Raw genomic sequence first — 27,692 nt, forward strand, 5'->3', positions numbered from 1 at the left:
CAGCTTCAGCTCAGTCCTTCCAGTGGATATTCAGGATTGATTTCCTTTAGGATTAACTGATTTGATCTCCTTGCAGCCCAACGGACTCTCAAAGAGTTTTCTCCAACACTGCAGTTTGAAAGGATCAGTTCTTTGATGTTCATCCTTTATGGTCCAATTCTGACATGTGTACGTGACTACTGGAAAAACCATAGCTTTGACTATACCAACCTTTGTCGGCAAAGTAATGTTTCTGCTTTTTAGTATGCTGACTAGGTTTGTCATAGCTTTTCTCCCAGGGAGCAAGCATCTTTTAATTTCATGGCTGCAGTCACCATCCTCAGTGATTTTGGAGCCCAAGAAAATAAAATTTTTCATGGTCTCTGCCTTAGGAGAACTCAATATGCAGAGCAAGATATGACCTTGTATGTATGAAGATGTGAAGTTTCACCTTCAGTATACTTACTGGGATGCTGGCCAGGGAAGCTTGGTTTGGTGCTTATAGAAGTAAAAAGGGTTTGCTTACTTATTTTTTTATGACCTTATTTCTGAACCAGGGGTGGAGGACTATTTATGGATTTCACCCAGCTCTTAGAAAGTAGGGCCTTCCCAGGAAAACTTTTGTAAACTGAAATGGCATAAGTGAAGAAACAATTACTTCAAAACACATCTTGCTAACAGAGGCACAAAGTAAATCAGGCTAAAGCAGAGATGCTCACAGACACAGTTCAAAGCTGTTGCTGAGATGCTGAGTGTAGTTACTAGGAACGAGCTTGGCAGTGCCACTCATTGCTCCACTGTAAAACAGATGGTGGCTATCTTTGTTTTTCATCTTTTTTTCATAAAAGCAAAAACCTTCTTCAAATTTCTTTCAGTTACTGAAAACGGGTAGGTCTTTTGTAAAAACGACATTTTGAAAAGCAAGCCTCTGCCTGCTTATTTTCACATATATTTGGGATGACTGTGTTGTTGCATCAATAGGGCACAGTATTTTAACAGTGTTTCCTAGCTCTTGGGCTCTTCTGTGATGTTCTGATTTTTGGAGATGGGGAGTAAATGAGATGCAGATGCCCTCTACAGCTTACATACTGTTGTTTTGCCCTGAAATTAAGAAGAAAAGAAAAAGCAGTTTATGACTTGGGTATTTAAAACTGTTATCTGTAATTTGGGGCTTCACTGGTGGCTCAGTGGTAAAGAATCTGCCTGCCAGCACAGGATATGTGGGTTTGATCCCTGGATCAGGAAAATCCCCTGGAGAAGGAAATGGCAACCCACTTTAGTATTCTTGCCTGGAAAAATCCCATGGACAGAGGAGGAGCCTGGCAGGCTACAGTCCCTGGGATCACAAAAGAGTTAGACATGACTTAGTGACTAAACAACATCTGTGATTTTGAACCCTGGTTTGAGGGAAAGTTAGCTAATTTGGCCTGTTTTTTGTTTTAAGCTTCTTATTTGAAATAATATTTATAGGTGAGTTGCAAATATGGTATATAGTGTTTCTATATGACCTTTACCCTGCTTCCTCTAATGTTGACATGGTGCATTTATCAAAGCTAAGAAATTAATATTTGTATTTCATATTAGTTTACTAAGTAAATTTTTGTTTACTTGGAGTTTATTACTCCAAACTTCATTTGGATTTGCCCAGTTTTTCCACTAATGTCTTTTTTCTATTCCAAGATTCATGTCAGGACTCAACATTGCATTTATATTTTGGCATGCTTTTAATAGTCAAAGAAATGCAGGAAAGTAATTGTGGATGCCTTCTGAATGAAGACCTGTGAACTGACTTTCCAAAGAGCAGATTGTGGAAATGTTCAGAGAAGGCTGGAGAAAAGGGAAAAAAATGAAAAACAATATATTCTTTCAGTGAAGTGTAGTGATAGACTTTGAGATACCATTTTTCCATTTATGGTGGGTAGCATTTTCTGAAGTTCTTATATTTAGTTTGTAGAGAGTCTTACATACCCCAATTTGTGAAATGGGTCTAGACATGAATTGCAGTTGGGTGCAAGTTTTAACCATTTTAGATAAGGTGACCTATCTGTTGTTGTTCAATCACTCAGTCGTGTCTGACTCTTCGTGATTTCATGGACTGAAGCACGCCAGGCTTCCCTGTCCTTCACCATCTCCCAGAGTTTGCTTAAACTCATGTCCATTGAGTCAGTGATGCCATGCAACCATCTCGTCCTCTGTCATCCCCTTCTCCTCTCGCCTTCTATCTTTCTCAGCATCAGGGCCTTTTCCAGTGAGTTGGCTCTTTGCATCAGGTGGCCCAAGTATTAGAGCTTCAGCTTCAGCATCAGTCCTTCCAATGAATACTCAGGACTGATTTCCTTGAGGATTGACTGGTTTGATCTCCTTGCAGTCCAAGGGACTCTCAAGACTCTTCTCCAACACCAGAGTTCAAAAGCATCAATCCTATCGGGACCTATTAGGAACTATTTGGCAGCTGGTAAAAGATAGTTAACAATAATGACAACTTTGAGGTTTAGTCTGTCTTGCAAAAGATGTCTGTCTAGAGGAGGGCAGGCTACTCCTAGTATGAAGTCATCAGGGAACCAGCCTCTTCTGTGTCTGTATTTAGCAAATGGATTCCATTTTTTCTATAGCTCCAGGGTCACAGAATGACTGCAGGAAGGAACTCCAGCTATCAGATCTTTGAGGAAAGAAGGCAGCTTTCCTAGATATGTCAGTTCCTTCTCTTCAGAAAGCTTTCCCAGCGGCCTCAACCTGATGGCTTTTGCATGTCTCATTGGTCAGCTCTAGAAGTAGAGAAGCTGTGCCTATTGTTGCTCCAAATCAGAATACTATTAGTAAAAAAAGAAGGAGAAAATGCATATGGATTAGGAAACTGTCTCTATCACAGGGAGGTATTAATAGCTATGTGGAATGAAAGTTATATTGCTTAGAATTACTAATGGGTCTGGTGAACTATATGAAAAAGTGCTGGGAGAAAATTCAAGTCACTGAATAGTCAGGTGATGCCAACACATCTCTCAGTCGTGCATGCTCACATGTATGTGTGTATGTGTTCCTTCAGTTTGAGTCACTTTATGGTCACTGTTTAACCATGTATTGGTCATGACAGCAGTAATGTTGGCTTTGTGTGTTCCATTGCAAGTTGCTCCAGAAAGGAATTCAGTGGGAAAGGACATTTATTGACTTGAGACACATCCTGCCTTTTTGCCTTTCTTCCAAGTCTGTTTCACAGAGAGAATAAATAATTGCCACTTTATTGCAGAGCCAGCTTTCTTAAACCTTAAACCCTTTTCTTAGTAGTCCTACAGTAGCTCGTTGTAATCATTGCATAAAGTCCGAATTAATGCTGATATAACTTGTGTTAACTCGTGTTGTTGATTTCCCCCCCAATATTTTATCATGAAAACTGTTCGTAAATACAAATAAGTTGAAAGAATTTTTCAGTGGGCATTCATGTATATTCATACCTAGATTCTCTGCTTAATATATTTGCTCTGTTTGCCTTATAGTCATCCTGATATTCACCCATCAATTCATCCTATATTTTAATGCTTTTCAAAGTAAGTCATAGACATTGGTGTGGTTTAATCCTGAACATTTCCTGATGGTCCGTCTAATCAAGAGGTATGATTTTGTAATAAGAATGCTTTCTGTTTCAAGTGACAGAAACCCAACTCAAAAGAGTAAATTAAAAAAGGAAATAAATGTATTGGCTACTTGACTGGAAGGAATAGTGGGGAGATAGACAAGCAGATGGTGACTACAGCCATGAAATTAAAAGATGCTTGCTCTTTGAAAGAAAAGGTATGACCAACCTAGACAGCATATTAAAAAGCAGAGACATTACTTTGCCAGCAAAGGTCCATCTAATCAAAGCTTTGGTTTTTCCAGTAGTCATGTGTGGATGTGAGAGTTGGACTATAAAGAAAGCTAAGCACTGAAGAATTGATGCTTTTGAACTGTGGTGTTGGAGAAGACTCCTGAGAGTCCCCTGGATAGCAAGTAGATCCAACCAGTCCATCCTAAAGGAAATCAGTCCTGAATATTCATTGGAAGGACTGATGCTGAAGCTGAAACGCCAATACTTTGGCCACTTGATGGGAAGAACTGACTCATTTGAAAAGACCCTGATGCTGGGAAAGATTGAAGGCGGGAGGAGAAGGGGACGACAGAAGATGATTGGATGGCATCACCGACTCAATGGACATGAGTTTGAGTAGCATCACTATGAACAAAGCTAGTGGAGGTGATGGAATTCCAGTTGAGCTATTTCAGATCCTGAAAGATGATTCTGTGAAAGTGCTGCACTCAATATGCCAGCAAATTTGGAAAACTCAGCAGTGGCCACAGGACTGGAAAAGGTCAGTTTTCATTCCAATCCCAAAGAAAGGCAATGCCAAAGAATGCTCAAACTACCGCACAATTGCACTCATCTCACACGCTAGTGAAGTAATACTCAAAATTCTCCAAGCCAGGCTTCAGCAATATGTGAACCGTGAACTTCCTGATGTTCAAGCTGGTTTTAGAAAAGGCAGAAGAACCAGAGATCAAATTGCCAACATCTGCTGGATCATGGAAAAAGCAAGAGAGTTCCAGAAAAACATCTATTTCTGCTTTATTGACTATGCCAAAGCCTTTGACTGTGTGGATCACAATAAACTGTGGAAAATTCTGAAAGAGATGGAAATACCAGACCACCTGACCTGCCTCTTGAGAAATCTGTACGCAGGTCAGGAAGCAACAGTTAGAACTGGACATGGAACAACAGACTGGTTCCAAATAGGAAAAGGAGTATGTCAAGGCTGTATATTGTCACCCTGCTTATTTAACTTCTATGCAGAGTACATCATGAGAAACGCTGGACTGGAAGAAACACAAGCTGGAATCAAGATTTCTGGGAGAAATATCAATCACCTCAGATATGCAGATGACACTACCCTTATGGCAGAAAGTGAAGAGGAACTAAAAAGCCTCTTGATGAAAGTGAAAGTGGAGAGTGAAAAAGTTGGCTTAAAGCTCAACATTCAGAAAACAAAGATCATGGCATCCGGTCCCATCACTTCATGGGAAACAGATGGGGAAACAGTGGAAACAGTGTCAGACTTTATTCTTTGGGGCTCCAAAATCACTGCAGATGATGACTGCAGCCATGAAATTAAAAGACACTTACCCCTTGGAAGGAAAGTTATGACCAACCTAGATAGCATATTCAAAAGCAGAGACGTTACTTTGCCAACAAAGGTCCGTCTAGTCAAGGCTATGGTTTTTCCAGTAGTCATGTATGGATGTGAGAATTGGACTGTGAAGAAGGCTGAGCGCCGAATAATTGATACTTTTGAACTGTGGTGTTGGAGAAGACTCTTGAGAGTCCCTTGGAGTGCAAGGAGATCCAACCAGTCCATTCTGAAGGAGATCAGTCCTGGGTGTTCTTTGGAAGGAATGATGCTAAAGCTGAAACTCCAGTACTTTGGCCACCTCATGCGAAGAGTTGACTCATTGGAGAAGACTCTGATGCTGGGAGGGATTGGGGGCAGGAGGAGAAGGGGACGACAGAGGATGAGATGGCTGGATGGCATCATTGACTCGATGGACGTGGGTCTGGGTGAACTCCGGGAGTTGGTGATGGACAGGGAAGCCTGGCGTGCTGCGATTCATGGGGTCGCAAAGAGTCAAACACGATTGAGCGACTGAACTGGACTGAACTGGGAGTTGGTGATGGACAGGGAGGCCTGGCATGCTGCAGTCCATGGGTCACAAAGAGTCGGACACGACTGAGCGACTAAACTGAACTGAGACAAGATAGGAAGAATTGTAAGAAGTAGGGCCTCAGGAACTGGGACTCTGCTATCAAAATAGTTGCCTCTATCCATATAGCCTCAAATCCACTTTCTTCCTGGACTGTGACCCTAGAGGCCATTTCTCTTCTACATCTGAAACAGAAAGTCCCTGGAAAGGACTCTAGCTGGGCTGGCTTGCTGCTGGGTGACTCATGATTGGATGCTGTCGTAGAGAAGAGGCATAGTGTATGTTACTAAGGAAGATAAAAATGGAAAGCATGCCGAATGAATTATATACCTCAGAAAGCTTTCCCACTTGTTCTCGGATGCTAGCATGATTCTGGTGTTTGACAGAGAGATTACAAAGGAAAATAACAACTGCAGAAATCCTAAATGAAGTACTGGTACAGTCAGCCCTTCAGATTCACAGGTTCTGCATGCATGGATTCAACCACTCAAATCAAAAATATATTTTTTAATTTAGGAAAGTTCCAAAAAGCAAAACTTGAGTTTGCCATCCACAAGCAACTATTTACGTACCATTTACATTGTATTTACAACCGTTCACATAGCATTCATATTAGGTTAAGTAATCTAGAGATGATATAAAATATACTGGGGAGCTTCCTTGGTGGCTCAGTGATGATGGATCTGCCCATCAATTCAGGAGACACGGGTTCACTCCCTGATCCAGGAAGATCTCACATGCCACAGAGCAGCTGAGCCCATGGACCACAGCTATTGAGCCTGTACTCTAGAGCCTGGGAACTGCAACTATTGAACTGATGTGCTGCAACTGCTGAAGCCCACATGCCCTAGAGTTTGTGCTCCACAACAGGAGAAGCCACTGCAGTGAGAAGCTGGCACACTGCAATGAAGACTAGCTCCCATGCAGCAGTGGAGACCTAGCATAGCCAAAAATTAGCAAATAAGAAAAATTATTAAAAAATGTACCAGATAATGTGCATAGGTTATAATGTAAATACTATGCCATTTTATGTAAGGGACTTGAACATCTGCAGATTTACTATCTGAGGGGTTCCTGGAATCAATCCTTCATGGATACCAAGGGACAACTGTCTGACAAGGAGACTTCTGACTATTACATTAATAGTTCAAGAGTGGTAATACATGGTTTAGAAGTTATGGGGAAACAGGTATTCTTATATTGTAGATGAATGTTTTAAGAAAACAATTTAGCAAAATTTCTCAAATTTTTAAATGCAGATACCTCTTAACCTGGCAATGCTAGTCTCTGCCTTGCAGAAAATTTGTTGCTATTCGTGTTCAGTAGGTAAGTCTTGTCCGACTGTTTTCCACCCTATGGACTGCAGCACGCAAGGCTTCCCTGTCCTTCACTATCTCCTGGAGTTTACTCAAACTCATGTCCACTGTGTTGATGATGCCATCCAACCATCTCATCCTCCTTCTCCTCCTCCTCCTCCTGCCCTCAGTCTTTACCAGTGTCAGGGTCTTTTCCAGTGAGTCGACTCTTTGCATCAGGTGGCCAGAGTATTGGAGCTTTGGCTTCGGCATCAGTCTTTCCAATGAATATTCAGGGTTGATTTCCTTTAGAATTGACTGATTTGATCTCCTTGCAGTCCAAGGGACTCTCTAGAGTCTTCTCCAGCACCACAGTTCAAAAGCATCAGTTCTTTGGTGCTCAGTCTTCTTTATGGTCCAACTCTCACATCGGTACATGACTGCTGGAAAAACCATAGCTTTGACTATATAGCCCTTTGTCAGCAGAGTGATGTATCTGCTTTTTAATACACTGTCTAGGTTTGTCGTAGCTTTTCTTTCAAGGAGCAAGCATCTTTTAATTCTGTGGCTGCAGTCACAGTCTGCAGTGATTTTGGAGCCCAAGAAAATAAAATCTGTCACTGTTTCTCCTTTTGCCCCATCTATTTGCCACAAAGTGATGAGATCTGATGCCATGATTGTAGTTTTCTGAGTTTTGAGTTTTAAGCCAGCTTTTTTTTTAGACTTGTGCCAAAGATGGCTTTATAAGGTTGTTCATTGAAACATTGTTTGCTGTTTGCAAAAATAATAAAAATCATGAATGTTCAATCATAGTGTCTTGTTAAGTAAAAGCAAAAGGATATAGTACAACAGTTTTAAAAATGAGGTTGTGTTGTATTTACTATCTTGGAAAGATCTTGAGGTACAATGTTAAGTAAAAAAAAAAAGCACGTTGCAGAGCAGTTACATATCTCATTATTTTGATTTTATGTAAAAACAGTGAAATGAAAAACAACTCTCTCCCCAAAAAACTCACCCAAACTATGTATTAACTGTATTATATCAGATTGTTCACAGCAGTTTTATAGGATGAAGTGATTCAGATTGGTATGAGAATTCACTTTGTAAAACATCCAAACCACAAAGCATATAAGGAGAATATATTCATGTTTTAATAGTTTGATTTTAAAAATCAAAAAGCATAAATTATGAAGAAAAACAGACAAAAATAAAAATTGCAAAATTTCTCCCATTTCCAGGGAACCATGATAATAAAACACAAACAAAATATACTTAGCTATGTATATAGTAATTGTTATAACAGCAATGAGCAGTGAACTAACTAATAAGTATAAAATGGACAGTGGGGAGAACAGAGGTGATTGTTAAGAATTCAGAAATACTGTGTCTGAGGCTAACTTTGTTGTCAGGAAATCAGTGAGGTACATCAGAAAGTAAAGTTCAGAGCCAGGATATTTGGTCACTCAGGTTCTGATGCTGTTAATCTTTACTCAGCCTTGTGATCTGGGCAGACTGCTTCTGTTTAGGTCTTGTTTTTGCCGTATCACCTGTCATGTCTAGATTTTGAGGCTGAATCCAACGAAAGTGAGAAGTATAGTATTCAAGCAGCTTATTTGATAAAAAGTGTATTTCTGGCTGTGCTGAGCATTCACTGTAGTTGTTTAGTCTGCTTTTGACCCTCTGCAGATACTCTAAAGGAGGAACTTTGTAGCGTTGCAGGTGACCACAGGCCTTCTACTCGGGATGTGCTAGCTTTTGTTCAGGTAGACCTGAAAGCTACAGGGCAGTGCTAGTGCTGGGTTTGGTGTGTGTCTTTGAGCGACTGAACTGAACTGAAAGTTTCTACTGAAAAAAAAGGGAAAAAAGACTGGATGGATACAAAGAAAACTCATAATGGTCACCTCTGAGGGTGGGGAATAGTGAAGACTTAAGTTTCGTATGTAGTGTTCTGATTTTTAAATAAAAAAGGATAATAAATTAATACTTCACATAACTGAAAAAAGCACTAATGTAGGTTAGTTCTGAGTGCTTGGAATATGAATATTTTGGTTTTCTTTATACTTAATAGGTGATTTTTAAATAGATAAATATTTCAGTAAATGAAAAGTTTAATGGTTCAGTGATAGGCTATGTTCTAGTCAAAAATTGGGAAGCAAGAAAACGTTCAAAGGAAAAAAAGAACTAAATTTAGATCTAGCCATTTTACAAGAAAATGTTATTAATGTTTTACTCTGGGAAGAGAAAGATCTTCCTACATTTTATTTGCTTCTACTTGCTTTGGCCAAAAAAACCCTCTTTTGCTCCTGTCTTGGCTTCCCATAGCAGTAGTTGGGGAACTGGCTTTTCCTGGTCACATGACCTGTTAAAGCTTTTTGGCACTGGCTGGTTCTGAGCTTGAAAACTCGAGCTCTTGGTAACTTGGTAGTCAGCCAGGATTGGGAAATGGACCAAAGGACCAACTTAACGAAATCTTTCTAGTGCAGAGAATGATTGCAAGATGAATCTTATATTAAACATGAGAAAGTGGGGATGGATAGGCAACCATTTCCCAGGGATAGAGTTTTCTTACTTTAATCTTAATCATGTTGCAGTTTAAATTCTGCTGCTTCCAAAACCCTGAGTTACTCCACATGTTCCCCCTTATCTCTGCTGCTAAGTCACTTCAGTCATGTCCGACTCTGTGCGACCCCATAGACATCAGCCCACCAGGCTCCCCCGTCCCTGGGATTCTCCAGGCAAGAACACTGGAGTGGGTTGCCATTTCCTTCTCCAATGCATGAAAGTGAAAAGTGAAAGTGAAGTCGCTCAGTCGTGTCCGACTCTTAGCGACCCCATGGATTGCAGCCTACCAGGCTCCTCCATCCATGGGATTTTCCAGGCAAGAGTACTGGAGTGGGGTGCCATTGCCTTTCCGCCTTATGTCTAGCCCCAGATTTTTATTATGAAGATGTTCAAACAATACAGAAAAAATGAAAGAATAGTACAAGAATATACCCATCACTTAGATTTACCAGTTTTGACTCTTTGCCTGTGTGCATTGTCTTTAGTTTTTCTTTTCTTTTCATTCTTTTTTCTGTTAAACTCTTTATGTTGACATAGTAGTAGACATCATGGCACTTTGTAGACATCATGGCACTTCACTGAAAAAGGACGTTCTACTATGTAACCACCATAATATTATCTCAGCTAAGAAAATTGATAGTAAATTTGAATATGCCCTGGATAATAGATAATATTCTATTAATATGTAATAGAGGCATACTCAAATTTTTGTCAGATGTCTTATAGATGTTTCCCTTGGGTTGGTTGGTTGGTTGGTTTTGTTTAAATCAAATTAAGGTTAATAAGTTGCACTGACTTACTATTCTTTATTACAAGAGTTCTCCCTCTCTGTTTTTTCTGTTTTACATGACATTGGCTTCTTTAAACTTAAAATTTTTTAAACTATGGCAGAATATACATAAAATTTACCATCTAAACTGTTCTAAGTGTACAGTTTAGTGGCATTAAGGATTTTTACCTTATTGTGCTACATTCACCAGTATCCATCCACAGAACTCTTCATCTTGCAGAACTGAAACTCTGGTACCTGTTAAACAATAACTCCCCACTCCTTCCTCCACCTCATCCCCTCGTCCCCTGGCAACCACCATTCTACTTTCTGTCTTTGTAAATTTGTCTGTTGTAAGTACCTCATAAAAGTGGAATCATACAATATTTGTCCTTTCGGGACTGGCTTATTTCACTTACTGTAAGGTCCTTACGGCTTATTTCATGTATTATCATGTGTCAGAATTTCTGTCCTTTTTAAGATTGAATGATATTCCATTGTATGTATAGACCACAGTTTATCAGGTGGCACTAGTGGTAAGAAGCCTGCCTGCCTGTGCAGGAGACATGAGAGACATGGATTCAATCCCTAGGTTGGGAAGATCCCCTGAAAAAGGGATAGCAACCCACTCCAGTATTCTTGCCTGGATAATCCCCTGGACAGAGGAGTCTGGCATTAAATATATAATATTATATATTAAGTTCCAATGTAGGAATATGAATGTATTTCTGTTATTGATGTCTTCTTTAATTTACTTCAGAAATCTGCAAGTGATTCAGTTTCTCTGAATCATCACCAGCATTTGATATCATCACTGTTTGTTATTTTAGTAGTAGATGTATAGTAGTGTCTCACTGTGGTTTTAATTTGCATTTCTCTAATCTATGAGATCAAATTGCCAACATTCATTGGACCACAGAGGAAGCAAGGGAATTCCAGAAAAACATCTACTTCTGCTTTATTGAGTATGCTAAAGCCTTTGACTGTGTGGATCACAACAAACTGTGGAACATTCTTCAAGAAATAAGGATGCCAGACCACCTTACCTGTCTCCTGAGAAACTTGTTTGTGGGTCAAAAAGCAACAATCAGAACCTAACATGGAACAGCTGACTGGTTCAAAATTAGGAAAGGAGTATGACAATGCTGTATATTGTCACCCTGTTTATTTAACTTCTGTGCAGAGCACATCACGTGAAATGTTGAACTGGATGAATGACAAGCTGGAATCAAGATTGCTGGGAGAAATATCAACAACCTCAGATATGCAGATAATACAATTCTAATGGCAGAAAGTGAAGAGGAACTAAAGAACCTCTTGATGGGTGTGAAAGAGGAGAGTGAAAAGGCTGGCTTGAAACTCAACATTTTTTAAAAAAACTAAAATCATGGCATCAGGTCCCATCACTTCATGGCAAATAGGTGAAATCAGGTGTGTTCAGGGTGATATAGCCATAGACTTCATGGCAAATAGAGAAAAAGTGGAGGCAATGACAGATTTTATTTTCTTGGGCTCCAGAGATCACTTCTGACAGTAACTGCAGCCATGAAATTAAAAGACTCTTGCTGCTTGGAAGGAAAGTTATGATAATCCTAGACGACATTAAAAAGCAGAGACATCACATTGTCAACAAAGGTACATATAGTCAAAGCTGTGGTTTTTCCAGTAGTCATGTACGGTTGTGAGAGTTGGAGCATAAAGAAGTGCCCAGGAACTGATGTTTTTGAATTGTGGTGCCGGGGAAGACCCTTAAGAGTCTCTTGGACAGCAAGGAGATCAAACCAGTCAATCCTAAAGGGAATCAACTATGAATATTCATAAGGACTGATGCCAAAGCTGAAGCTCCAATATTTTGGCCACCTGATGCAAAGAGCCAACTCATTAGAAAAGACCCTGAAAGACTGAAGGAAAAAGAAGGGGGCAGCAGCGGATGAGATGGTTAAAGAGTATCATCAACTCAATGGACATGAATTAGAGCAAACTCTGGGAGATAGTGAAGGACAGGGAAGCCTGAGGTGCTGTAGTCCATGGGGTTGCAAATGGTCAGACACGACTTAACTACTGAACAACAACAACAACAATGGATAATGATGTTGAATCTGTTTTCATGTGTTTATGTGACATTTCTCTATCCACTTTGAGAAAATTTTCTTTATACCTTGACCTATTTTCTAATTGGAGTGTTTTTTTTGCTGTTGAGTTTTGAGTTTTTTTGTATTGTGCTTTTTCAAATAAGTGATTTGCAAATATTTTCTCCCATTTTGTAGTTTGCCTTTTCATTCTCTCAATAGTCTTTCACAAAGCAGAAGTTTAAAATTTTGGTGAAGTCTAATGTATCAATTTTTAATGGATCATACTTTTGGTGTCAAGTCTAAGAATTTCATTGAATCCTATATCCTGAATATTTTCTTCTCTTCTTTTAAAGATTTTATATATAAATCTTTAAATCCGTGATCTCTTTTGAGTTAATTTTTGTGCCAGTTATAAGGTTTTGGTTAAGGTTCATGTTTTTGTCTATGGATATCCAGTTGTTCCAACGCTATTTATTGAAGAGACTATTTTTCCTCTCTTGGGTTACTTTCCATGCTTTCTCAAATATTACTTGGCTATATTTTTGGGTCTATTTCTGTTGTTCCTGTTCCATTCCATTGGTCTATGTATCTGTCTTTTAGCCAGAACCACAGTCGTGATTACTTTAGCTATATAATATGTCTTAAGATCAGACATAGTGATTCCTCCCACTTTATTCATTTTCTAAACAGTTCTCACTGTCCTTGAATGTTCCTTTATTTTTCCCTCTAAGTTTTAGAGTGATCTTGTCTATGTCTGTAAAAAAATCTTGCTAGGATTTTAATAGGAATTGTGTTAAGCCTATAAATCAATTTGAGAAGAATTGACATATATATTATGTTGAGTGTCTCCACTTACTTAGATCTTTTTCGGTTTCCTTTATCAATGTTTTGTATTTTTTAGCATGTAAGTACTGTTCATGTTTTGTTCAGTTTATATTTAAATGATACTATATTTTTAATTTCTGTGTTCATGTATACAGTTGGTTTTTATATGTTGATATTATGACTTTGTTGAACTCACTTATTCTAAGATTTTTTTATAGATTCTGTGAGATTCCCTATATAGGCCATTGTGTCATCTATGCAAATAATTTAATATCTTCCTTTTCTATCTGTATACCTTTTATTTCCTTTTTTTGCCTGATTGCATTGGCTTGAACTTCCAGTATTATGTTGAATGGGTTAATGAGAGCATAGATCTTTTTCTTGTTCCGTGTTTTTTTTCTTTTCTTTTTTTTTTACCATTAAGTATATCCCAGAATTTGCTTTGGAGGGTTTTTTTGTTTGTTTTTTTTGGTATCAAAACCAAAATTGATTTTATCAAGTTGAGGAAACTCATCTATTTGTAGTTTTCTAAGTTTTTTAAATTATGAATTGGTGTTGAATTTTTTCAGATTTTTCTGCATCAATTATGTGGTCATATGATTTTTTTTTTTCTTCTTTAGCCTGTTAGATTAGGGATTATATTTATTGATTTCCAGACTTTCATCCCTCTTGGCCGTAGTGTGTAATTCTTTTTATATGTTGTTGACTTACATTTACTAATATTTTATTGAGGATTTCTGTATCTATATTCATGGTAGATATTTATTTGTATGTTTCTATATTTTTGGTGCTGTCTTTGTCTGGTTTTGGTATTAGGTAGAAGATGGTGAACGTCTTGAGGGAAGGTAGTGATAAGGACCACTAAGTCATGGACTTGGTGTGTGGGAACGTCAGAAAGAACGGGGAAAAGGGAATTCAAGACATGGAAATGGTGTTATTTAGCTGGAAATACTATTGCTTGGATGAGTATAGGACAAGTGTACTAGAACAGAGGAGTGAGGATGGAGTCTGACTGTTATGGATGGAACAGTTATTGTAGTAGGTTTATGGAGAATCTTAGATAATGAGGATGTGGTGGGGCTTCTAGGTAGCGAAGAGGAACTAAAGAGCCTCTTGATGGGGTGAATGAGGATAGTGAAAGAGCCAGCTTAAAACTAAGTATTAAAAAAACTAAGATTATGGTATCCGGCCCCATTTCTTCATGACAAATAGAAGGGGAAAAGATGGTAGTCGTGACAGATTTCTTCTTGGGCTCTAAAATCATTGTGGATGGTGACTACAACCATGAAATCAGAAGACAATTGCTTCTTGGCAGGAAAGCTATGACAAACCTAGACAGTGTGTTGAAAAGCAGAGACATTACTCTGCTGACCAAGGTCTGTATGGTCAAGGTTGTGGTCTTCCCAGTGGTCATGTACGGTTGTGAGAGCTGGATCGTAAAGAAGGGAGAGCACCAAGGCATTGATGCCTTCAAACTGTGGTGCTGGAGAAGACTCCTGAGGCAAACTGTAAATCCTCTCAGCTGTTACATAACCGTATATTTACAAAAGGTGGGGGTGAGACAGCCTGGCCACCGCCATCTTGGCTAATTCACTTTTCTACAGAATTGCTCCATTTCTGTGCAAATCTCTGATTCCACTGCTGTTAGAGACATACTCTTCCAGTGCTTTTCAACACACTGTCTAGGTTTGTCATAGCTTTCCTGCCAAGAAGCAATCGTCTTGTTTTATCTCCCTTGGACAGCAAGGAGATCAAACCAGTCAATCTTAAGGGAAATCAACCCTGAATACTCACTGGAAGGACTGATGCTGAAGCTCCAGTATTTTAGTCACCTGATGTGGACAGCTGACTCACTGGAAAAGTCCCTGATGCTGGAAAAGATTGAGGGCAGAAGGAGAAGAGAGAGTCAGAGGATGAGATGGCTGGATGGCATCACTGAAGCAATGAACATAAACTTGGGCAAACTCCAGGAGATGGTGAGGGACAGGGAGGCCTGGTGTGCTGCATCCATGGGTTGTAAAGAGTCAGACACGACTGGGTGACCAAACAACAACGATTGGGAATATGTTGACTGTAGGGGGGAAAATTAATATAAGAGCCTTAAGGGGTGAATAGTGGAGACAGATCTTGGACCAGAAGGTGATATGGACAGACCCTATGGAAGGATCAGTCTCAAGCAGGAAAGTGAACCACTCTCGGAATCTGGGAGGGAGAAGGGATTGATACGGAAAGCATGGGGTCCTTAGAAGTGATATCAGTGTCCGGAAGTACCTCTCCTTATGCTTTGTTTGGAAGGAAGAGTATGTCTCTAACATCAGTGGAATCAGAGATTTGCACAGAAATGGAGCAGTTCTGTAGAGAAAGATCGAATTAGCCAAGATGGCAGTGGTCAGGCTGTCTCACCCCCACCTTTTGTAAATATATGGTTATGTAACAGCTGAGATGATTTACAGCACTGTGCACACACATCACAGTGTACTCACTTGGTCCATTTTAATTTTGTAAACCTGTATAATTTCCACTTGATAAGCCCTTGAGGCTGTGTTATGGCTGCATCCACTGGGTCAACCAAGAGAGAATGCAGCATGGCTGCCGTACGGCTGCTATGCCAGCCCAGAGAGAATTAAACACGACTGCAGTTCCTACAGCTCCTTGAGTCTTCTTCCAGCTTGCCCACGCACCCCTTGCCTACCCTGGGTTCAGTGAACAGTGTGAACAGCAAGACAGTTGGCGTAGTTGGCAGGATGATACAGCAAGAAATACCATGTACTGACACACTTATGGGGTTAGTTGTGATGACACTCACTGGTCCTTAGTTTGATTTTTATCTGCTTGTTTTTTGTTTTTAACAGATCAATAAGGACCACAGTTAGGACAAATTAGTGTAGAAACTCTTCTTTGATAATATTCAAAATTAAGACATTGGAGGTTCTTCTGGTCAGCTGCTGGGTTCTAGTCCTGTCTAGCATTGATTATGACAGGGCCTTTGGTTCCATTCTTTGTTGAATGAGAGAGCCACTGATCATACAGTTTATAATCAGCAGTTCAGACTTAGTCTACAGACCAATTCTGCATAATCTCTTCCACAAAATATTAGAAAAAAGAATACATAATTTATTTTTATGATTCTGACGTCAAAGTCAGACAGAGAACAGTTTCCATCACTTGCTGTCATTTTCTTTCTCATGCCTTCATGTGCTGGCACTCAGGGAGCTGATTTCTTTTCTTATTGCAGCTGCAGTCGACTCCGCCAGGTTCAGCGCATCTTGACCCAGAGCAGCAAGTCTCGACCCGATGGGATCCTCTGCATCCTAGGTCAGTGTTTTTCACAAGCTGGGACTCAGGGCTGGGGCAACTTGCTTCTGTTCACAGGAAGATATTAATAATAGTGTCATCACTGTGAGACAAGCTGTGAGTTAGTATTCTCCCAGCCCTTGTTCCCCTTAAATCTGTTGCTGTTTTAATGAAGTCCACTGACGTATCAGTGAAATAGGGAGCCTGTACCACAGAGTAGGCACTTTGTTTATGTTATTTCTCCTCACAGTGATCCTTGTAAGGGGGCGAAATTGAGACTCTGGGAGACAAAACAGACTTGCCTAGGGCCATAGAGTGACAGAATTGGGTGTTTATTCTTTATCACTTTCTTTTACTATGAAAGAAAAATTAAGACAGTACACAGTAATGAAGTTTTCTAATCATCCCAGATACCAGTTCCACTCCCCAAGAGATAACATCAACTGTATTTTTTTTTAACACAAAAGGGAACATTTTATGTATATTGTTGCTAACCTAACTGAAAAAATTTTCACTTGATAAGTGTATCTTGGAGATTTTTCTATGTCAGATCAGTCTCCTTCTTTATTTCATTTTCATTTACATTCACAGTATTGAGTCATAAAACTTGCTTGAAAAAAAAAAAAAAAAAAAAAACTTGCTTGGATCAGGTTGTTTGTCTGTCAGCCTTCTAATTTCCTTCCCACCAGAAGTGAACCACTTTCTTTTTTGTCCTTCAGATAGTCTATGCATAATTTTATTTTTTCACTTACTAGCACTTTCATTTAAACTTATGAGAGTCAGTGTGCAGAGTGCACACTGGAGTTTGAAATACGCACTCTGGAGCCAAGCAGGTTTTGGGTTTGAATTTTGACTCCATCACTCACTTACTCAAGAGACATAGTTTACAGTGGGCCTAGAATTCCAGTCATTGGTTTCAAATGCTGAAACAACAATCACTGGATTCTCTTTCCAGCTGCAGCCAATAAAGGGGGTGGGGGCTCTCTCTGCCATGAAGTTACTTTTGAATAAAACCACCTATTTGTTACTGTACTTATGCTATTATTTCTGTTAGTTAAGGCTCAACCTAGTAAAAATAGGCAGCATAAAATCGATCACGTGGGCAACTTGAATACAAATACTAAAGGATTGAAAAAAGGGTCAACCTAAAGAATACCATGAGACCAGATACATATATATATATATATATATATATGTAAAATGAAAACACAAATCTTGCAGAAATTGATGTTTGAAGGTGGGTATGTGAAGTTTAAGGTAAAAAGTTAATAAACCTCTAGGACAAAGAGCTGTGAAGCCAGAAGTCAATGAGACACTTGTATGTTTTTAAACAACTTCAGGAGTTTAGTGAATTCTACTTTGGGGGGTAATTAGAGTTATCATAGCATCTCGTGATCAGTTGGTTGGTTTAATTTAGCCTTCTAACCCCTGCAGTATCCTTCCTAGCAACTCTGACTCCCTCCACTTTGGCATTTGCCATTTAGTTCTTATGATAAAGGAAATGTTTTCACTGATTTTCTGCTAACCTTTGTAAAAAAAACAGTTTTATGGTGGTATTAATTCATGTATAGTAAACTGCATATATTTAAAGGGTACAATGTGATAAGTTTTGACATATGTATGTTGTTGCTGTTTAGTCGCTAAGTCATTTCTGACTCTTTGTGACCCCGTGAACTGCAGCTGGGCAGGCTTCCCTGTCCTTCGCTATCTCCCAGAGTTTGCTCAAATTCATGTCCATTGAGTCAGTGTGATGCTATCCAGCCATCTCATCCTCTATCACCCACGTCTCCTGCCCTCAGTCTTTTCCAGCATTAGGGTTTTTTCCAGTGAGTCGGCTCTTCGCATCAGGTGCCCCAAGTATTGGAGCTGCAGCTTTAACATTAGTCCTTCTAATGAATATTCATGGTTGATTTCCTTTAGAATTGACTGGCTTGATCTTCTTGCAGTCCAGGGGACTCTCAAGAGTCTTCTTCAGCACCACAATTCAAAAGCATCAATTCTTTGGTGCTCAGCTTTCTTTATGGTCCAACTCTCACATCCTTACATGACTACTGGAAAAACCATAGCTTTGACTATACAGACCTTTGTTGACAAAGTGATGTCTCTGCTTTTTAATACACTGTCTAGATTGGCCATAGCTTTTCTTCCAAGGAGCAACCATCTTTTAATTTCATAGCTAGAATCGCTGTCCACAGTGATTTTGGATCCCAAGAAAATAAAATTTGTCACTGTTTCCACTTTTCCCCCTTCTGTTTACCATGAAGTGATGGGACTGGATACCATGATTTTAGTTTTTTGAAATGCTGAGTTTCAAGTCAGCTTTTTCACTCTCCCCTTTCACCCTCATCAAGAGGCTCCTTTTTGCTTTCTGCTGTTAGAGTGGTATCATCTGTATATCTGAGGTTGTTGATATTTCTCCCAGCAATCTTTTTTATTTACTTATTTATTTTAATTGGAGGATAATTACTTTACAATATTGTGGTGACTTTTGCTATACATCAACATGAATTGGCCATAGACATACATGTGTCCCCCCGTCCTGAACGCCCCCACCACCATCTTCCTCCCCAGCCCCCTCTCCACCACCTTCCTCCCCACCCCCTCCCCCCAGGTTGTCACAGAGCACCAGCCCTGATTGCCCTGCTTCATGCATGGAACTTGCACTGGTCATCCATTCTGCATACAGTAATGTACATGTTTCAGTGCTATCCTCTCAAATCATCCCATCCTCTCCTTCTCCCACTGAATCTAGAAGTCTGTTCTTTACATCTGTGTCTCCTTTGTTGCTCTGTATGAATCAATCTTGATTCTAGCTTGTGATTCATCCAGTCTGGCATTTCATATGATGTACTCCACATATACATTAAATAAGCCAAGTGACAATATGCAGCCTTTTCGTACTCCTTTCCCAATTTTGATCCAGTCCATTGTTCCATGTCCAGTTCTAACTGTTGCTTCTTGAGCTGTATACAGATTTCTCAGGAGACAGGTAAGGTGGTCTGGTATTCCTATCTCTTGAAGAATTTCCACAGTTTATTGTGATCTACACAGTCAAAGGCTTTAGCATACTCAACAAAGCAGAAGTAGATGTTTTTCTGGAATTCCCTTGCTTTCTCTATGATCCAACAAATGTTGGCAATTTGATCTCTGGTTCTTCTGCTTTTTTGAATTCAGCATGTACATCTGAAAGTTCTCTGTTCACATACTGCTGACGCCTAACTTGAGGGATTTTGAGCATTACCTTGATAGCATGTGAAATAAGTGCAATTGTATGGTAGTTTGAACATTTTTTGGCATTGCCCTTCTTTGGCATTGGAATGAAAACTGGCCTTTTCCAATCATGTGGCCATGGCTGAGTTTTCCAAATTTGTTGGCATATTGAGTACAGCACTTTAAGAGCATCATCTTTTAGGATTTGCTATAGTTCAGCTGGAATTCCATCACCTCTACTAGCTTTGTTTGTAGTAATGTTTCCCAAGGCCCACTTGGGGATGGTCTTGATCCCTGCCTCCTGTACAGTGTCATGAACCTCTGTCCATAGTTCTTCAGGCACTCTGTCTGACAGATCTAATCCCTTGAATTTATTTGTCACTTCCGGTGTACAATCATAAGGGATTTGATTTAGGTCCTCCCTCCAACTATTACTTGGGCCCCCTGAATCAGAGACCCTCTATATGAGGGTTAGGAGCATATGTTGCCTCACCAATTTAGGCACAATGCCCCTTATCCGCTTGGAAGCAACACTGAATGAGAACGATGCCCCCCTTTCCCTAGGAAACATAATTCTCCTAAAAGAAAAGGGGGGAATGAGAGGTTAACAGGCAGGAAGGCTAGGGGTCTCCAAACGGAGGAAATTGGCTGCAAGTGTCAGACGTTTTTTCTCTCTCTCTTAAGTGGCAGGAGGAAACAAACTACAAGTGTCAGATTTTTTTCCCTTCTCTACACAAATTTAAAAGGAAGTTTCTCTTAAAAGTCTGTGTTGCCAAGATGACACCTGGTTCCACCTGAACTTAACTTTTCTTGAGCTAACCTATGTGTTTTTCTTATAGAAATGTTTTTCTTAAGCTATGTTAATGAACTATGTATTTACCCTAGACTCTTTCTTCAAGTTGGTTCTGCTTAAGACTCAGAACAAACCACTGTTTTACTCATACATTGTTCTCCTAATCTATGTTAGTGAAACTATATATTTACTTGGAAACCTGCCTTTCTTCAAGATTCATGGCAATCATTTTACGGCCTGGGATGACTCACCTTGTGCCAGAGTTATCTCAAAATGCATGTTGTGGGTGAGGGGCTTGGTTCCAGGCTGTGGGTTTTGAGACATTCCCTTTCTGTAATTAGCAGCCTGCTGGTAGCTCTGTAACATCCAGCTAAAGACTAGCAGGGGGGCACTCTTTCTGCCCCCTTCTGATGTCTATGTCAGAAGCTTTCTCTTTTATACTTTAATAAAACTTTATTACACATACACACACGAAGATGCTTGCTCCTTGGAAGAAAAGCTATGACCAGCCATACTAAAAAGCAGAGACATTACTTTCCCCAAAATGGTCCGTCTAGTCAAACCTGTAGTTTTTCTAGTAGTCATGTATGGATGTGAGAGTTGGACTATACAGAAAGTTGAGCACCGAAGAGTTGATGCTTTTGGACTGTGGTGCTGGAGAAGACTCTTGAGAGTCCCTTGGACTGCAAGGAGATCCAACCAGTCCATCCTAAAGGAAATCAGTCCTGAATATTCATTGAAAGAACTGATGCTGAAGCTGAAACTCCCAATACTTTGGCCACCTGATGGGAAGAACTGACTCACTGGAAAAGACCCTGATACTGGGGAAGATTGAAGACAGAAGGAGAAGGGGACGACAGAGGATGTGATGGTTGAATGGCATCACCAACTCAATGGACATGAGTTTGAGTAAGCTTGGGAGTTGGTGACGGGCAGGGAAACCTGGCATGCTGCAGTCCGTGGGGTCACAGAGTCGGACATGACTGAGTGACTGAATGGAACTGAAGGCCCACTTGACTTCACATTTCAGAATGTCTGTCCCTAGGTAACTGACCACACCATCATGGTTATCCAGGTTATTAAGATCTTTTTTGTGTAATTCTTCTTTGTATTCTTGCCACCTCTTCTTAATTTCTTCTGCTTCTGTTAGGTTTTTAGTGTTTCTGTCTCTTACCATGCTCATCCTCACATGAAATGTTACCTTGACATCTCGTTTTCTTGAAGAGATCTCTAATCTTTCCCTTTCTAGATTTCCTCAATTTCTTTGCATTGTTCACTTAAGAAGGCTTTCTTATCTCTCCCTGCTAGTCTCGGAATTCTGTGTTCAGTTGGGTGTATCTTTCCCTTTCTCCCTTGCCTTATGCTTCTCTTCTTTTTCTCTGTTGTTTGTAAAGCCTCCTCAGGCGACCACTTTGCCTTCTTGCATTTCCTTTGGGATGGTTTTGGTTAGTGCCTCCTGTACAGTGTTACAAACCTCGTTTATAGTTCTTAAGGTACTGTGTCTGTCAGGTTCTATAATAATATATAAGGAATAGATTACATAATATATAATATAATATATAAGGAATAGATTCTCTTGAGTCTATTTCATCACCTCCACTGCATGATCATAAGGGATTTGATTTAGGTCCTACCTGAATGATCTAGTGATTTTCCCTACTTTCCTTCAGTTTAAGCTGAACTTTGCAATAAAGAGTTCTTAATCTGAGCCACAGTCAGGTCCAGGTCTTATTTTTGCTGACTGTATAGGGCTTCTCCATCTTCAGCTGCAAAGAATATAATCAGTCTGATTTCAGCGTTGACCATCTGGTGTTCTCCATGTGTAGAGTTGTCTCCTGTGTCATTGGCAAAGGGTGTTTGCTATGACGTGTTCTCTTGACAAAACTGTTAGCCTTTGCCCTGCTTCATTTTGTATCCCAAAGCCAAGCTTGCCTGTTACTCCACGTATCTCTTGATTTCCTCCTTTTGCATTCCAATCCTGTGATGAAAAGTATATCTTATTTTTGATGTTAGTTTGTATAAGGTCTTATGGATCTCAGAGAACCGTTCTCCTTCAGCTTCTTTGGCTTTAGTAGTTGGGACATAGGCTTGGATTACTGTGATGTTTAATGGTCTGCCTTGAAAACGAACTTAGATCATTCTTTTGTTTTTGAGATGGCACCTAATTACTGCATTTTGGACTCTTTTATTGACTATAAGGGCTACTCCATTTCTTCTAAGAGATTCTTTCCTACAGTAATAGGTACAGTGGTCATCCATTCCCTTCCGTTTTAGTTCAGTGATTCATGTTCATTCTTGCCATCTTGCTTGACCACATTCAATTTATCTTGATTCATAGACCTAACATTCCAGGTTCCTATGCAGTATATTTCTTTACAGCATTGAACTTTACTTCGGTTAAGGGGTGACGTATGTGTATACATGTGAGAGTACCACTACAGTCAAGATAATGTATGTAGCTATTACTAACTCTAGGTTCCCTTGTGTCCTTTTGTAGGGTCTCCATTCTGTCTCTTCTCCACTCTTAGGCAATTACTAATATGCTTCCTGTCATTATACATTAGTTTGCATTTCTCAGAGTTTTATATAAATCGAATCATACAGTATATATTTTTTTGTCTGACTTCTTTCACTTAGGATAATTATTTTGAGATTCATCCTTACAGTAGCATCTATCATGAATATGTCTCTTTTTATTGGTAATTATTATTTTATTGTATGTACATACCAGTTAGGACCTACAAATAAAACTACTGTAACATTTGCATACAGAGTGGTTCTACTCTATTATATTTTTACCAGCAGTTCTTGAGAGTTCCATTTAAAAAAAATAATTTTTTAGCCCAATTTTAGATTTTTTTACAATTTTTAGGTTTACAGAAAAATTGCAAAGAGAGTAGTACAGCGTTCCCATGTGCGCTTCATCCAGTTTCCCCTATTGTGTGTCCATGCTGTGTTGCTTCAATTGTGTCCGACTCTGTGCCCGTATGCACTGTAGCCCATCAGGCTCCTCTGTACATGGGATTCTCCAGGTAAGAATACTGGAGTGGGTTGTCATGCCCTCCTCCAGGAGATCTTCCCAACCCAGGGATCAAACCCAAGTCTGCTGCATTGCAGGTGGATTCTTTACCAGCTGAGCCCAGAGAAGCCCAATTAATGAGTATTAATATATTATTATTATCTGAAGTCCACAGTTGCTTCACATTTTCTTAAATTTTACCTAATGTCCTTTTTCTGTTCTAGGATCCCATGTGAAATTTAGTTGTCTTCTTAGGCTTCTTTTGACCATAACAGTTTCTCAGACTTTCCTTGTTTTTGATGACCTTAATGACAGTTTTGAGGAGTAATAATGAAGTACTAGTACTAGAAAAATCCCTCTATTAGGATTTTTCTTTTGTTTTTCTCATAATTAGACTGGAGTTGTGAACTTTGGAGTGGAAGATCAGTGAAGTAACATGCCATTTTCTTCACATGATAGTGAGAGTACATATTAACAACAAGACTTTTCAGTGAATATTGACTTTCATCATTTGTCTGAGATAGTATTTGTGACATTCTGTACTATAAATTTTTTTCCCCACCCCTCCGTCCATACTGTCCTCTGGGAGGAAGTCACTATGCAGCTTACACACTAAGGAGTAGGGTTCATACCCCATTGCCTTGAGCAGAGGATAGTAATTACATAAATTATTTGAAATTCTTCTTCATGGGATATTTGTCTTTTCTCCCTCATTTATTTCAGTCATTTGTTTGTATCAGTATCAATTCATGAATATTTATTTTATACTTTGAGTTAAAATCTAGTATTATTTCATTTATACTTTAGGTTATATTCCGTTGCTACTTCAAATTGTATCAGCTTGACCATTTGGAGCTTTTTTGGTTGACTCCTATGTCCCTCCCTTTGATATATCCTCATCGAAGTTTTAGTCTGTTTAGCACTTCTGTATTTTCTGACAGTATAAGATTCTCCAGTCTTATTTTGTCTATTACCTGCTTCAGTCCTCAAAACACCCATGCTCTTAAGGAGCCCTGATTTCTGTTATTGGAGAATTGTATTAGAAACCAAGATCTAGGTACTGTGTATGCTACAGGGATGTCATTGCTTTTAGATCCTCCCAGCTGAGGAAGCTCTAGTTGAAGCACTCGGGTTCAGTAGTTGCAGCGCACAGGTTTAGTTGCCCCTTGGCATGTGGGATCTTAGTTCCCCAACAAAGAATTGAACCCACATCCCCTGCATTAGAAGGTGGATTCTTAACCACTGGACCACCAAGGAAGTTCCCCACTGGTTATTTTTAACTCTAGCACTTTTGATTTTTTTTTTTATCCCTTTCTTCACTGAAGTGTTGGTTGGGATAGAAGAGGACTGTGCTGCTTTGATCTAGCTGAGAAAGTAGTCTTCCCACAGAAGTCCTCTCTCAGCCCTACTGGCCTGAATGCCCACTACTTTTCACTTTTCACTGCTCTGAAAAACCATTGGCAGTCCTGTTTCCCAAGCTCCAGCTGTATTTACATTCTTTGAGCTCCTTCTGCCACAGCCCCTTCCCTTCAATCTTACATAGACTGCTCCCTGCCCTTGACATGTCCCAGAGCTACGGCTCTGGGCTTTTACACATAGACAGGAACCAAATAGTATATGTGCCTTTGGCATTGAAAGGCAGTTATGAAGGCAGTATTTTAATTTCCTTTTCATTAGTCTCTGACCCAGCCCCATTAGACTGTAAGCTTCATGAGGACCATTTGTAGGCATGTTTGCATGCTTCAGCATCCAGCACAGTGCACGGCTTTGGGCCTGATAAATATTTGTGAGAAGATGGATGTCTGTGGTTTCATTCACTTGTCCTCTTTTCACTTCTTTGAGTTCTTCTCAAACCACCTTAATTCTCCTCTATTTGATTTCATTGTTTTGATAAAGGTCGTTTTGAGAAGAAAATACTTTTTCTGATGCCTAGTCCTATTCCAACTGGAAGTATTACAAAATCTTTAACCACCTCTGAAAGGGTGTGGACTGTATTTTCTGGTAACTTCTATCCTCAAAAATTTCATTTGATTAAATTAATAACTTCTGTATTCTGTGCTGTTTCACCATCTCAGGTATTCAGATATTGAATCCATGTAAGAATACTTGATGCTGAGGCTACTTCTTTCACAGAGAGTTGTTTAGTTTGGTTTCTGGCACGAAACTGGTCCGAGGTGCTACCTTTAACTTAACCATCACAGTTTTGCTGAGCAGGGACAAACTATTGGGACTCATTTTCTCCCATAGTACAGTACAGCTGATCAGAACCTTCTTTGTCTTGCAGGAATCGATAGCAGGTACAATGAAGGCTGCAGAGAGCTGGCAAATTATCTTCTGCTTGGTTTGTACAATCAAAATGCCAGTGATTTTGAGAAAACAGGGTTTTCTGAAGAAGTTTTAGATGGTAAGTATATATTGGTAGACTCTGTGTGAGAGAGAAGTTACGTGATTTATTCCTTTGAATGCTTATTTCAGTGCCCTTTTATGGAAAATTTAAAATAGCCTGCGCTCCCATAAATTTTTGCTCTTTTATTAATGAAAAACATTTCTTCTTTGCTGATATGTTAAGTAATATGCTTTTGGTCACCTACTAGATAATAGACTAGTGACAAGTACGTGAACCATGAACTTCCAGATGTTCTAGTTGAATTTAGAAAAGGCAGAAGAACCAGAGATCAAATTGCTAACATCCGTTGGATCATCGAAAAAGCAAGAGTTCCAGAAAAACATCTATTTCTTCTTTATTGACTGGCAAAGCCTTTGACTGTGTGGATCACAACAAACTGGAAAATTCTGAAATAGATGGGAATACCAGACCAGCTGACATGCCTCCTGAGAAATCTGTATGCAGATCAAGAAGCAACAGTTAGAACTAGACCTGGAACAACAGACTGGTTCCAAATCGGGAAAGGAGTACGTCAAGTCAAGCCTGTATATTGTCACCCTGCTTTTTTAACTTATACGCAGAGTACATCATGCGAAATGCCAGGCTGAATGAAGCCGCAAGCTGGAATCAAGATTGCTGGGAGAAATATCAATAACCTCAGATATGCTGATGGTACCACCCTTATGGCAGAAAGCAAAGAACTACAGAGCCTCTTGATGAAAGTGAAAGAGGAGAGTGAAAAAGTTGGCTTAAAGCTCAACATTCAGAAAACGAAGATCATGGCATCCGGTCCCATCACTTCATGGCAAACAGATGGGGAAACAATGGAAACAGTGACAGATCTTATTTTCTTGGGCTCCCAAATCACTGCAGATGGTGACTGCAGCCATGAAATTAAAAGATGCTTGTTCCTTGGAAGAAAAGCTATAACTCACCTAGATAGCATATTAAAAAGCAGAGACATTACTTGACCAACAAAGGTCCATCTAGTCAAAGCTATGGTTTTTTCAGTAGTCATGTATGGATGTGAGAGTTGGACTGTACAGAAAGCTGAGCACTGAAGAATTGATGCTTTTGAACTGTGGTGTTGGAGAAGACTCATGAGAGTCCCTTGGACTGCAAGGAGATCCAACCAGTCCATCCTAAAGGAGATCAGTCCTGAGTATTCATTGGAAGGACTGATGCTGAAGCTGAAACTCCAGTACTTTGGCCACCTGATGTGAAGAACCAACTCATTGGAAAAGACCCTGATGCTGGGAAGTTTGAAGGCGGGAGGAGAAGGGGACGACAGGGATGAGATGGTTGGATGGCATCACCGACATGATGGACATGAGTTTGAGTAGCCTCCGGGAGTTGGTGATGGACAAGGAAGCCTGGCATGCTGCAGTCCTTGGGGTCGCAAAGAGTCATACAGGACTGAACAACTGAACTGAACTGAGTGACAAGTAGTTTTCAGAGTATGTTTATTGGATAAATCAGTTTTAGAGGAAATGGTAAACATCAGTATTTGACATTATATCTTCTTGGCAAGGTACTAGTTTTCCTGTAAATTTCCTACTGCCTCTACATGCTGGAAGGCTCATGTTATATGCTGTTGTCCTATGATAGCACTTTCAACTGTAAGTCAAGGACGAGCCTGCAAGGTTCTCCTACAAGGAAGATTTCATGTAGATCTTCAGTTTAGGAACAAAGGCTCTTTGTCCTGCCCTGTCTTTGGGCATTGTTTTCTATGTGACTGTAATTTATGATGGTGCCTGTGAT

The 27,692-nt window shown here is 39.7% G+C and overlaps 1 protein-coding gene across 5 annotated transcripts in view; it reads left to right on the forward strand.

Annotated features, from left to right (window-relative positions):
• Positions 1-27,692, forward strand: part of DNAAF9 (dynein axonemal assembly factor 9) — a 173,201-nt gene that overhangs the window by 6,287 nt on the left and 139,222 nt on the right. For 4 of the 5 annotated variants that reach the window (XM_019971938.2, XM_070802139.1, XM_070802140.1 and 1 more), the window contains exons 2-3: positions 16,465-16,544; positions 25,830-25,949. In XM_019971938.2, the coding sequence (XP_019827497.2) occupies positions 16,465-16,544; positions 25,830-25,949 (200 nt within the window). Of the gene's footprint in view, positions 1-13,347; positions 15,206-16,464; positions 16,545-25,829; positions 25,950-27,692 lie in introns of those variants that run through there. The other variant, XM_070802142.1, reaches the window with a different exon arrangement.

This window comes from Bos indicus, chromosome 13, assembly GCF_029378745.1.
Source record: "Bos indicus isolate NIAB-ARS_2022 breed Sahiwal x Tharparkar chromosome 13, NIAB-ARS_B.indTharparkar_mat_pri_1.0, whole genome shotgun sequence".
Classification (NCBI taxonomy): domain Eukaryota; kingdom Metazoa; phylum Chordata; class Mammalia; order Artiodactyla; family Bovidae; genus Bos; species Bos indicus.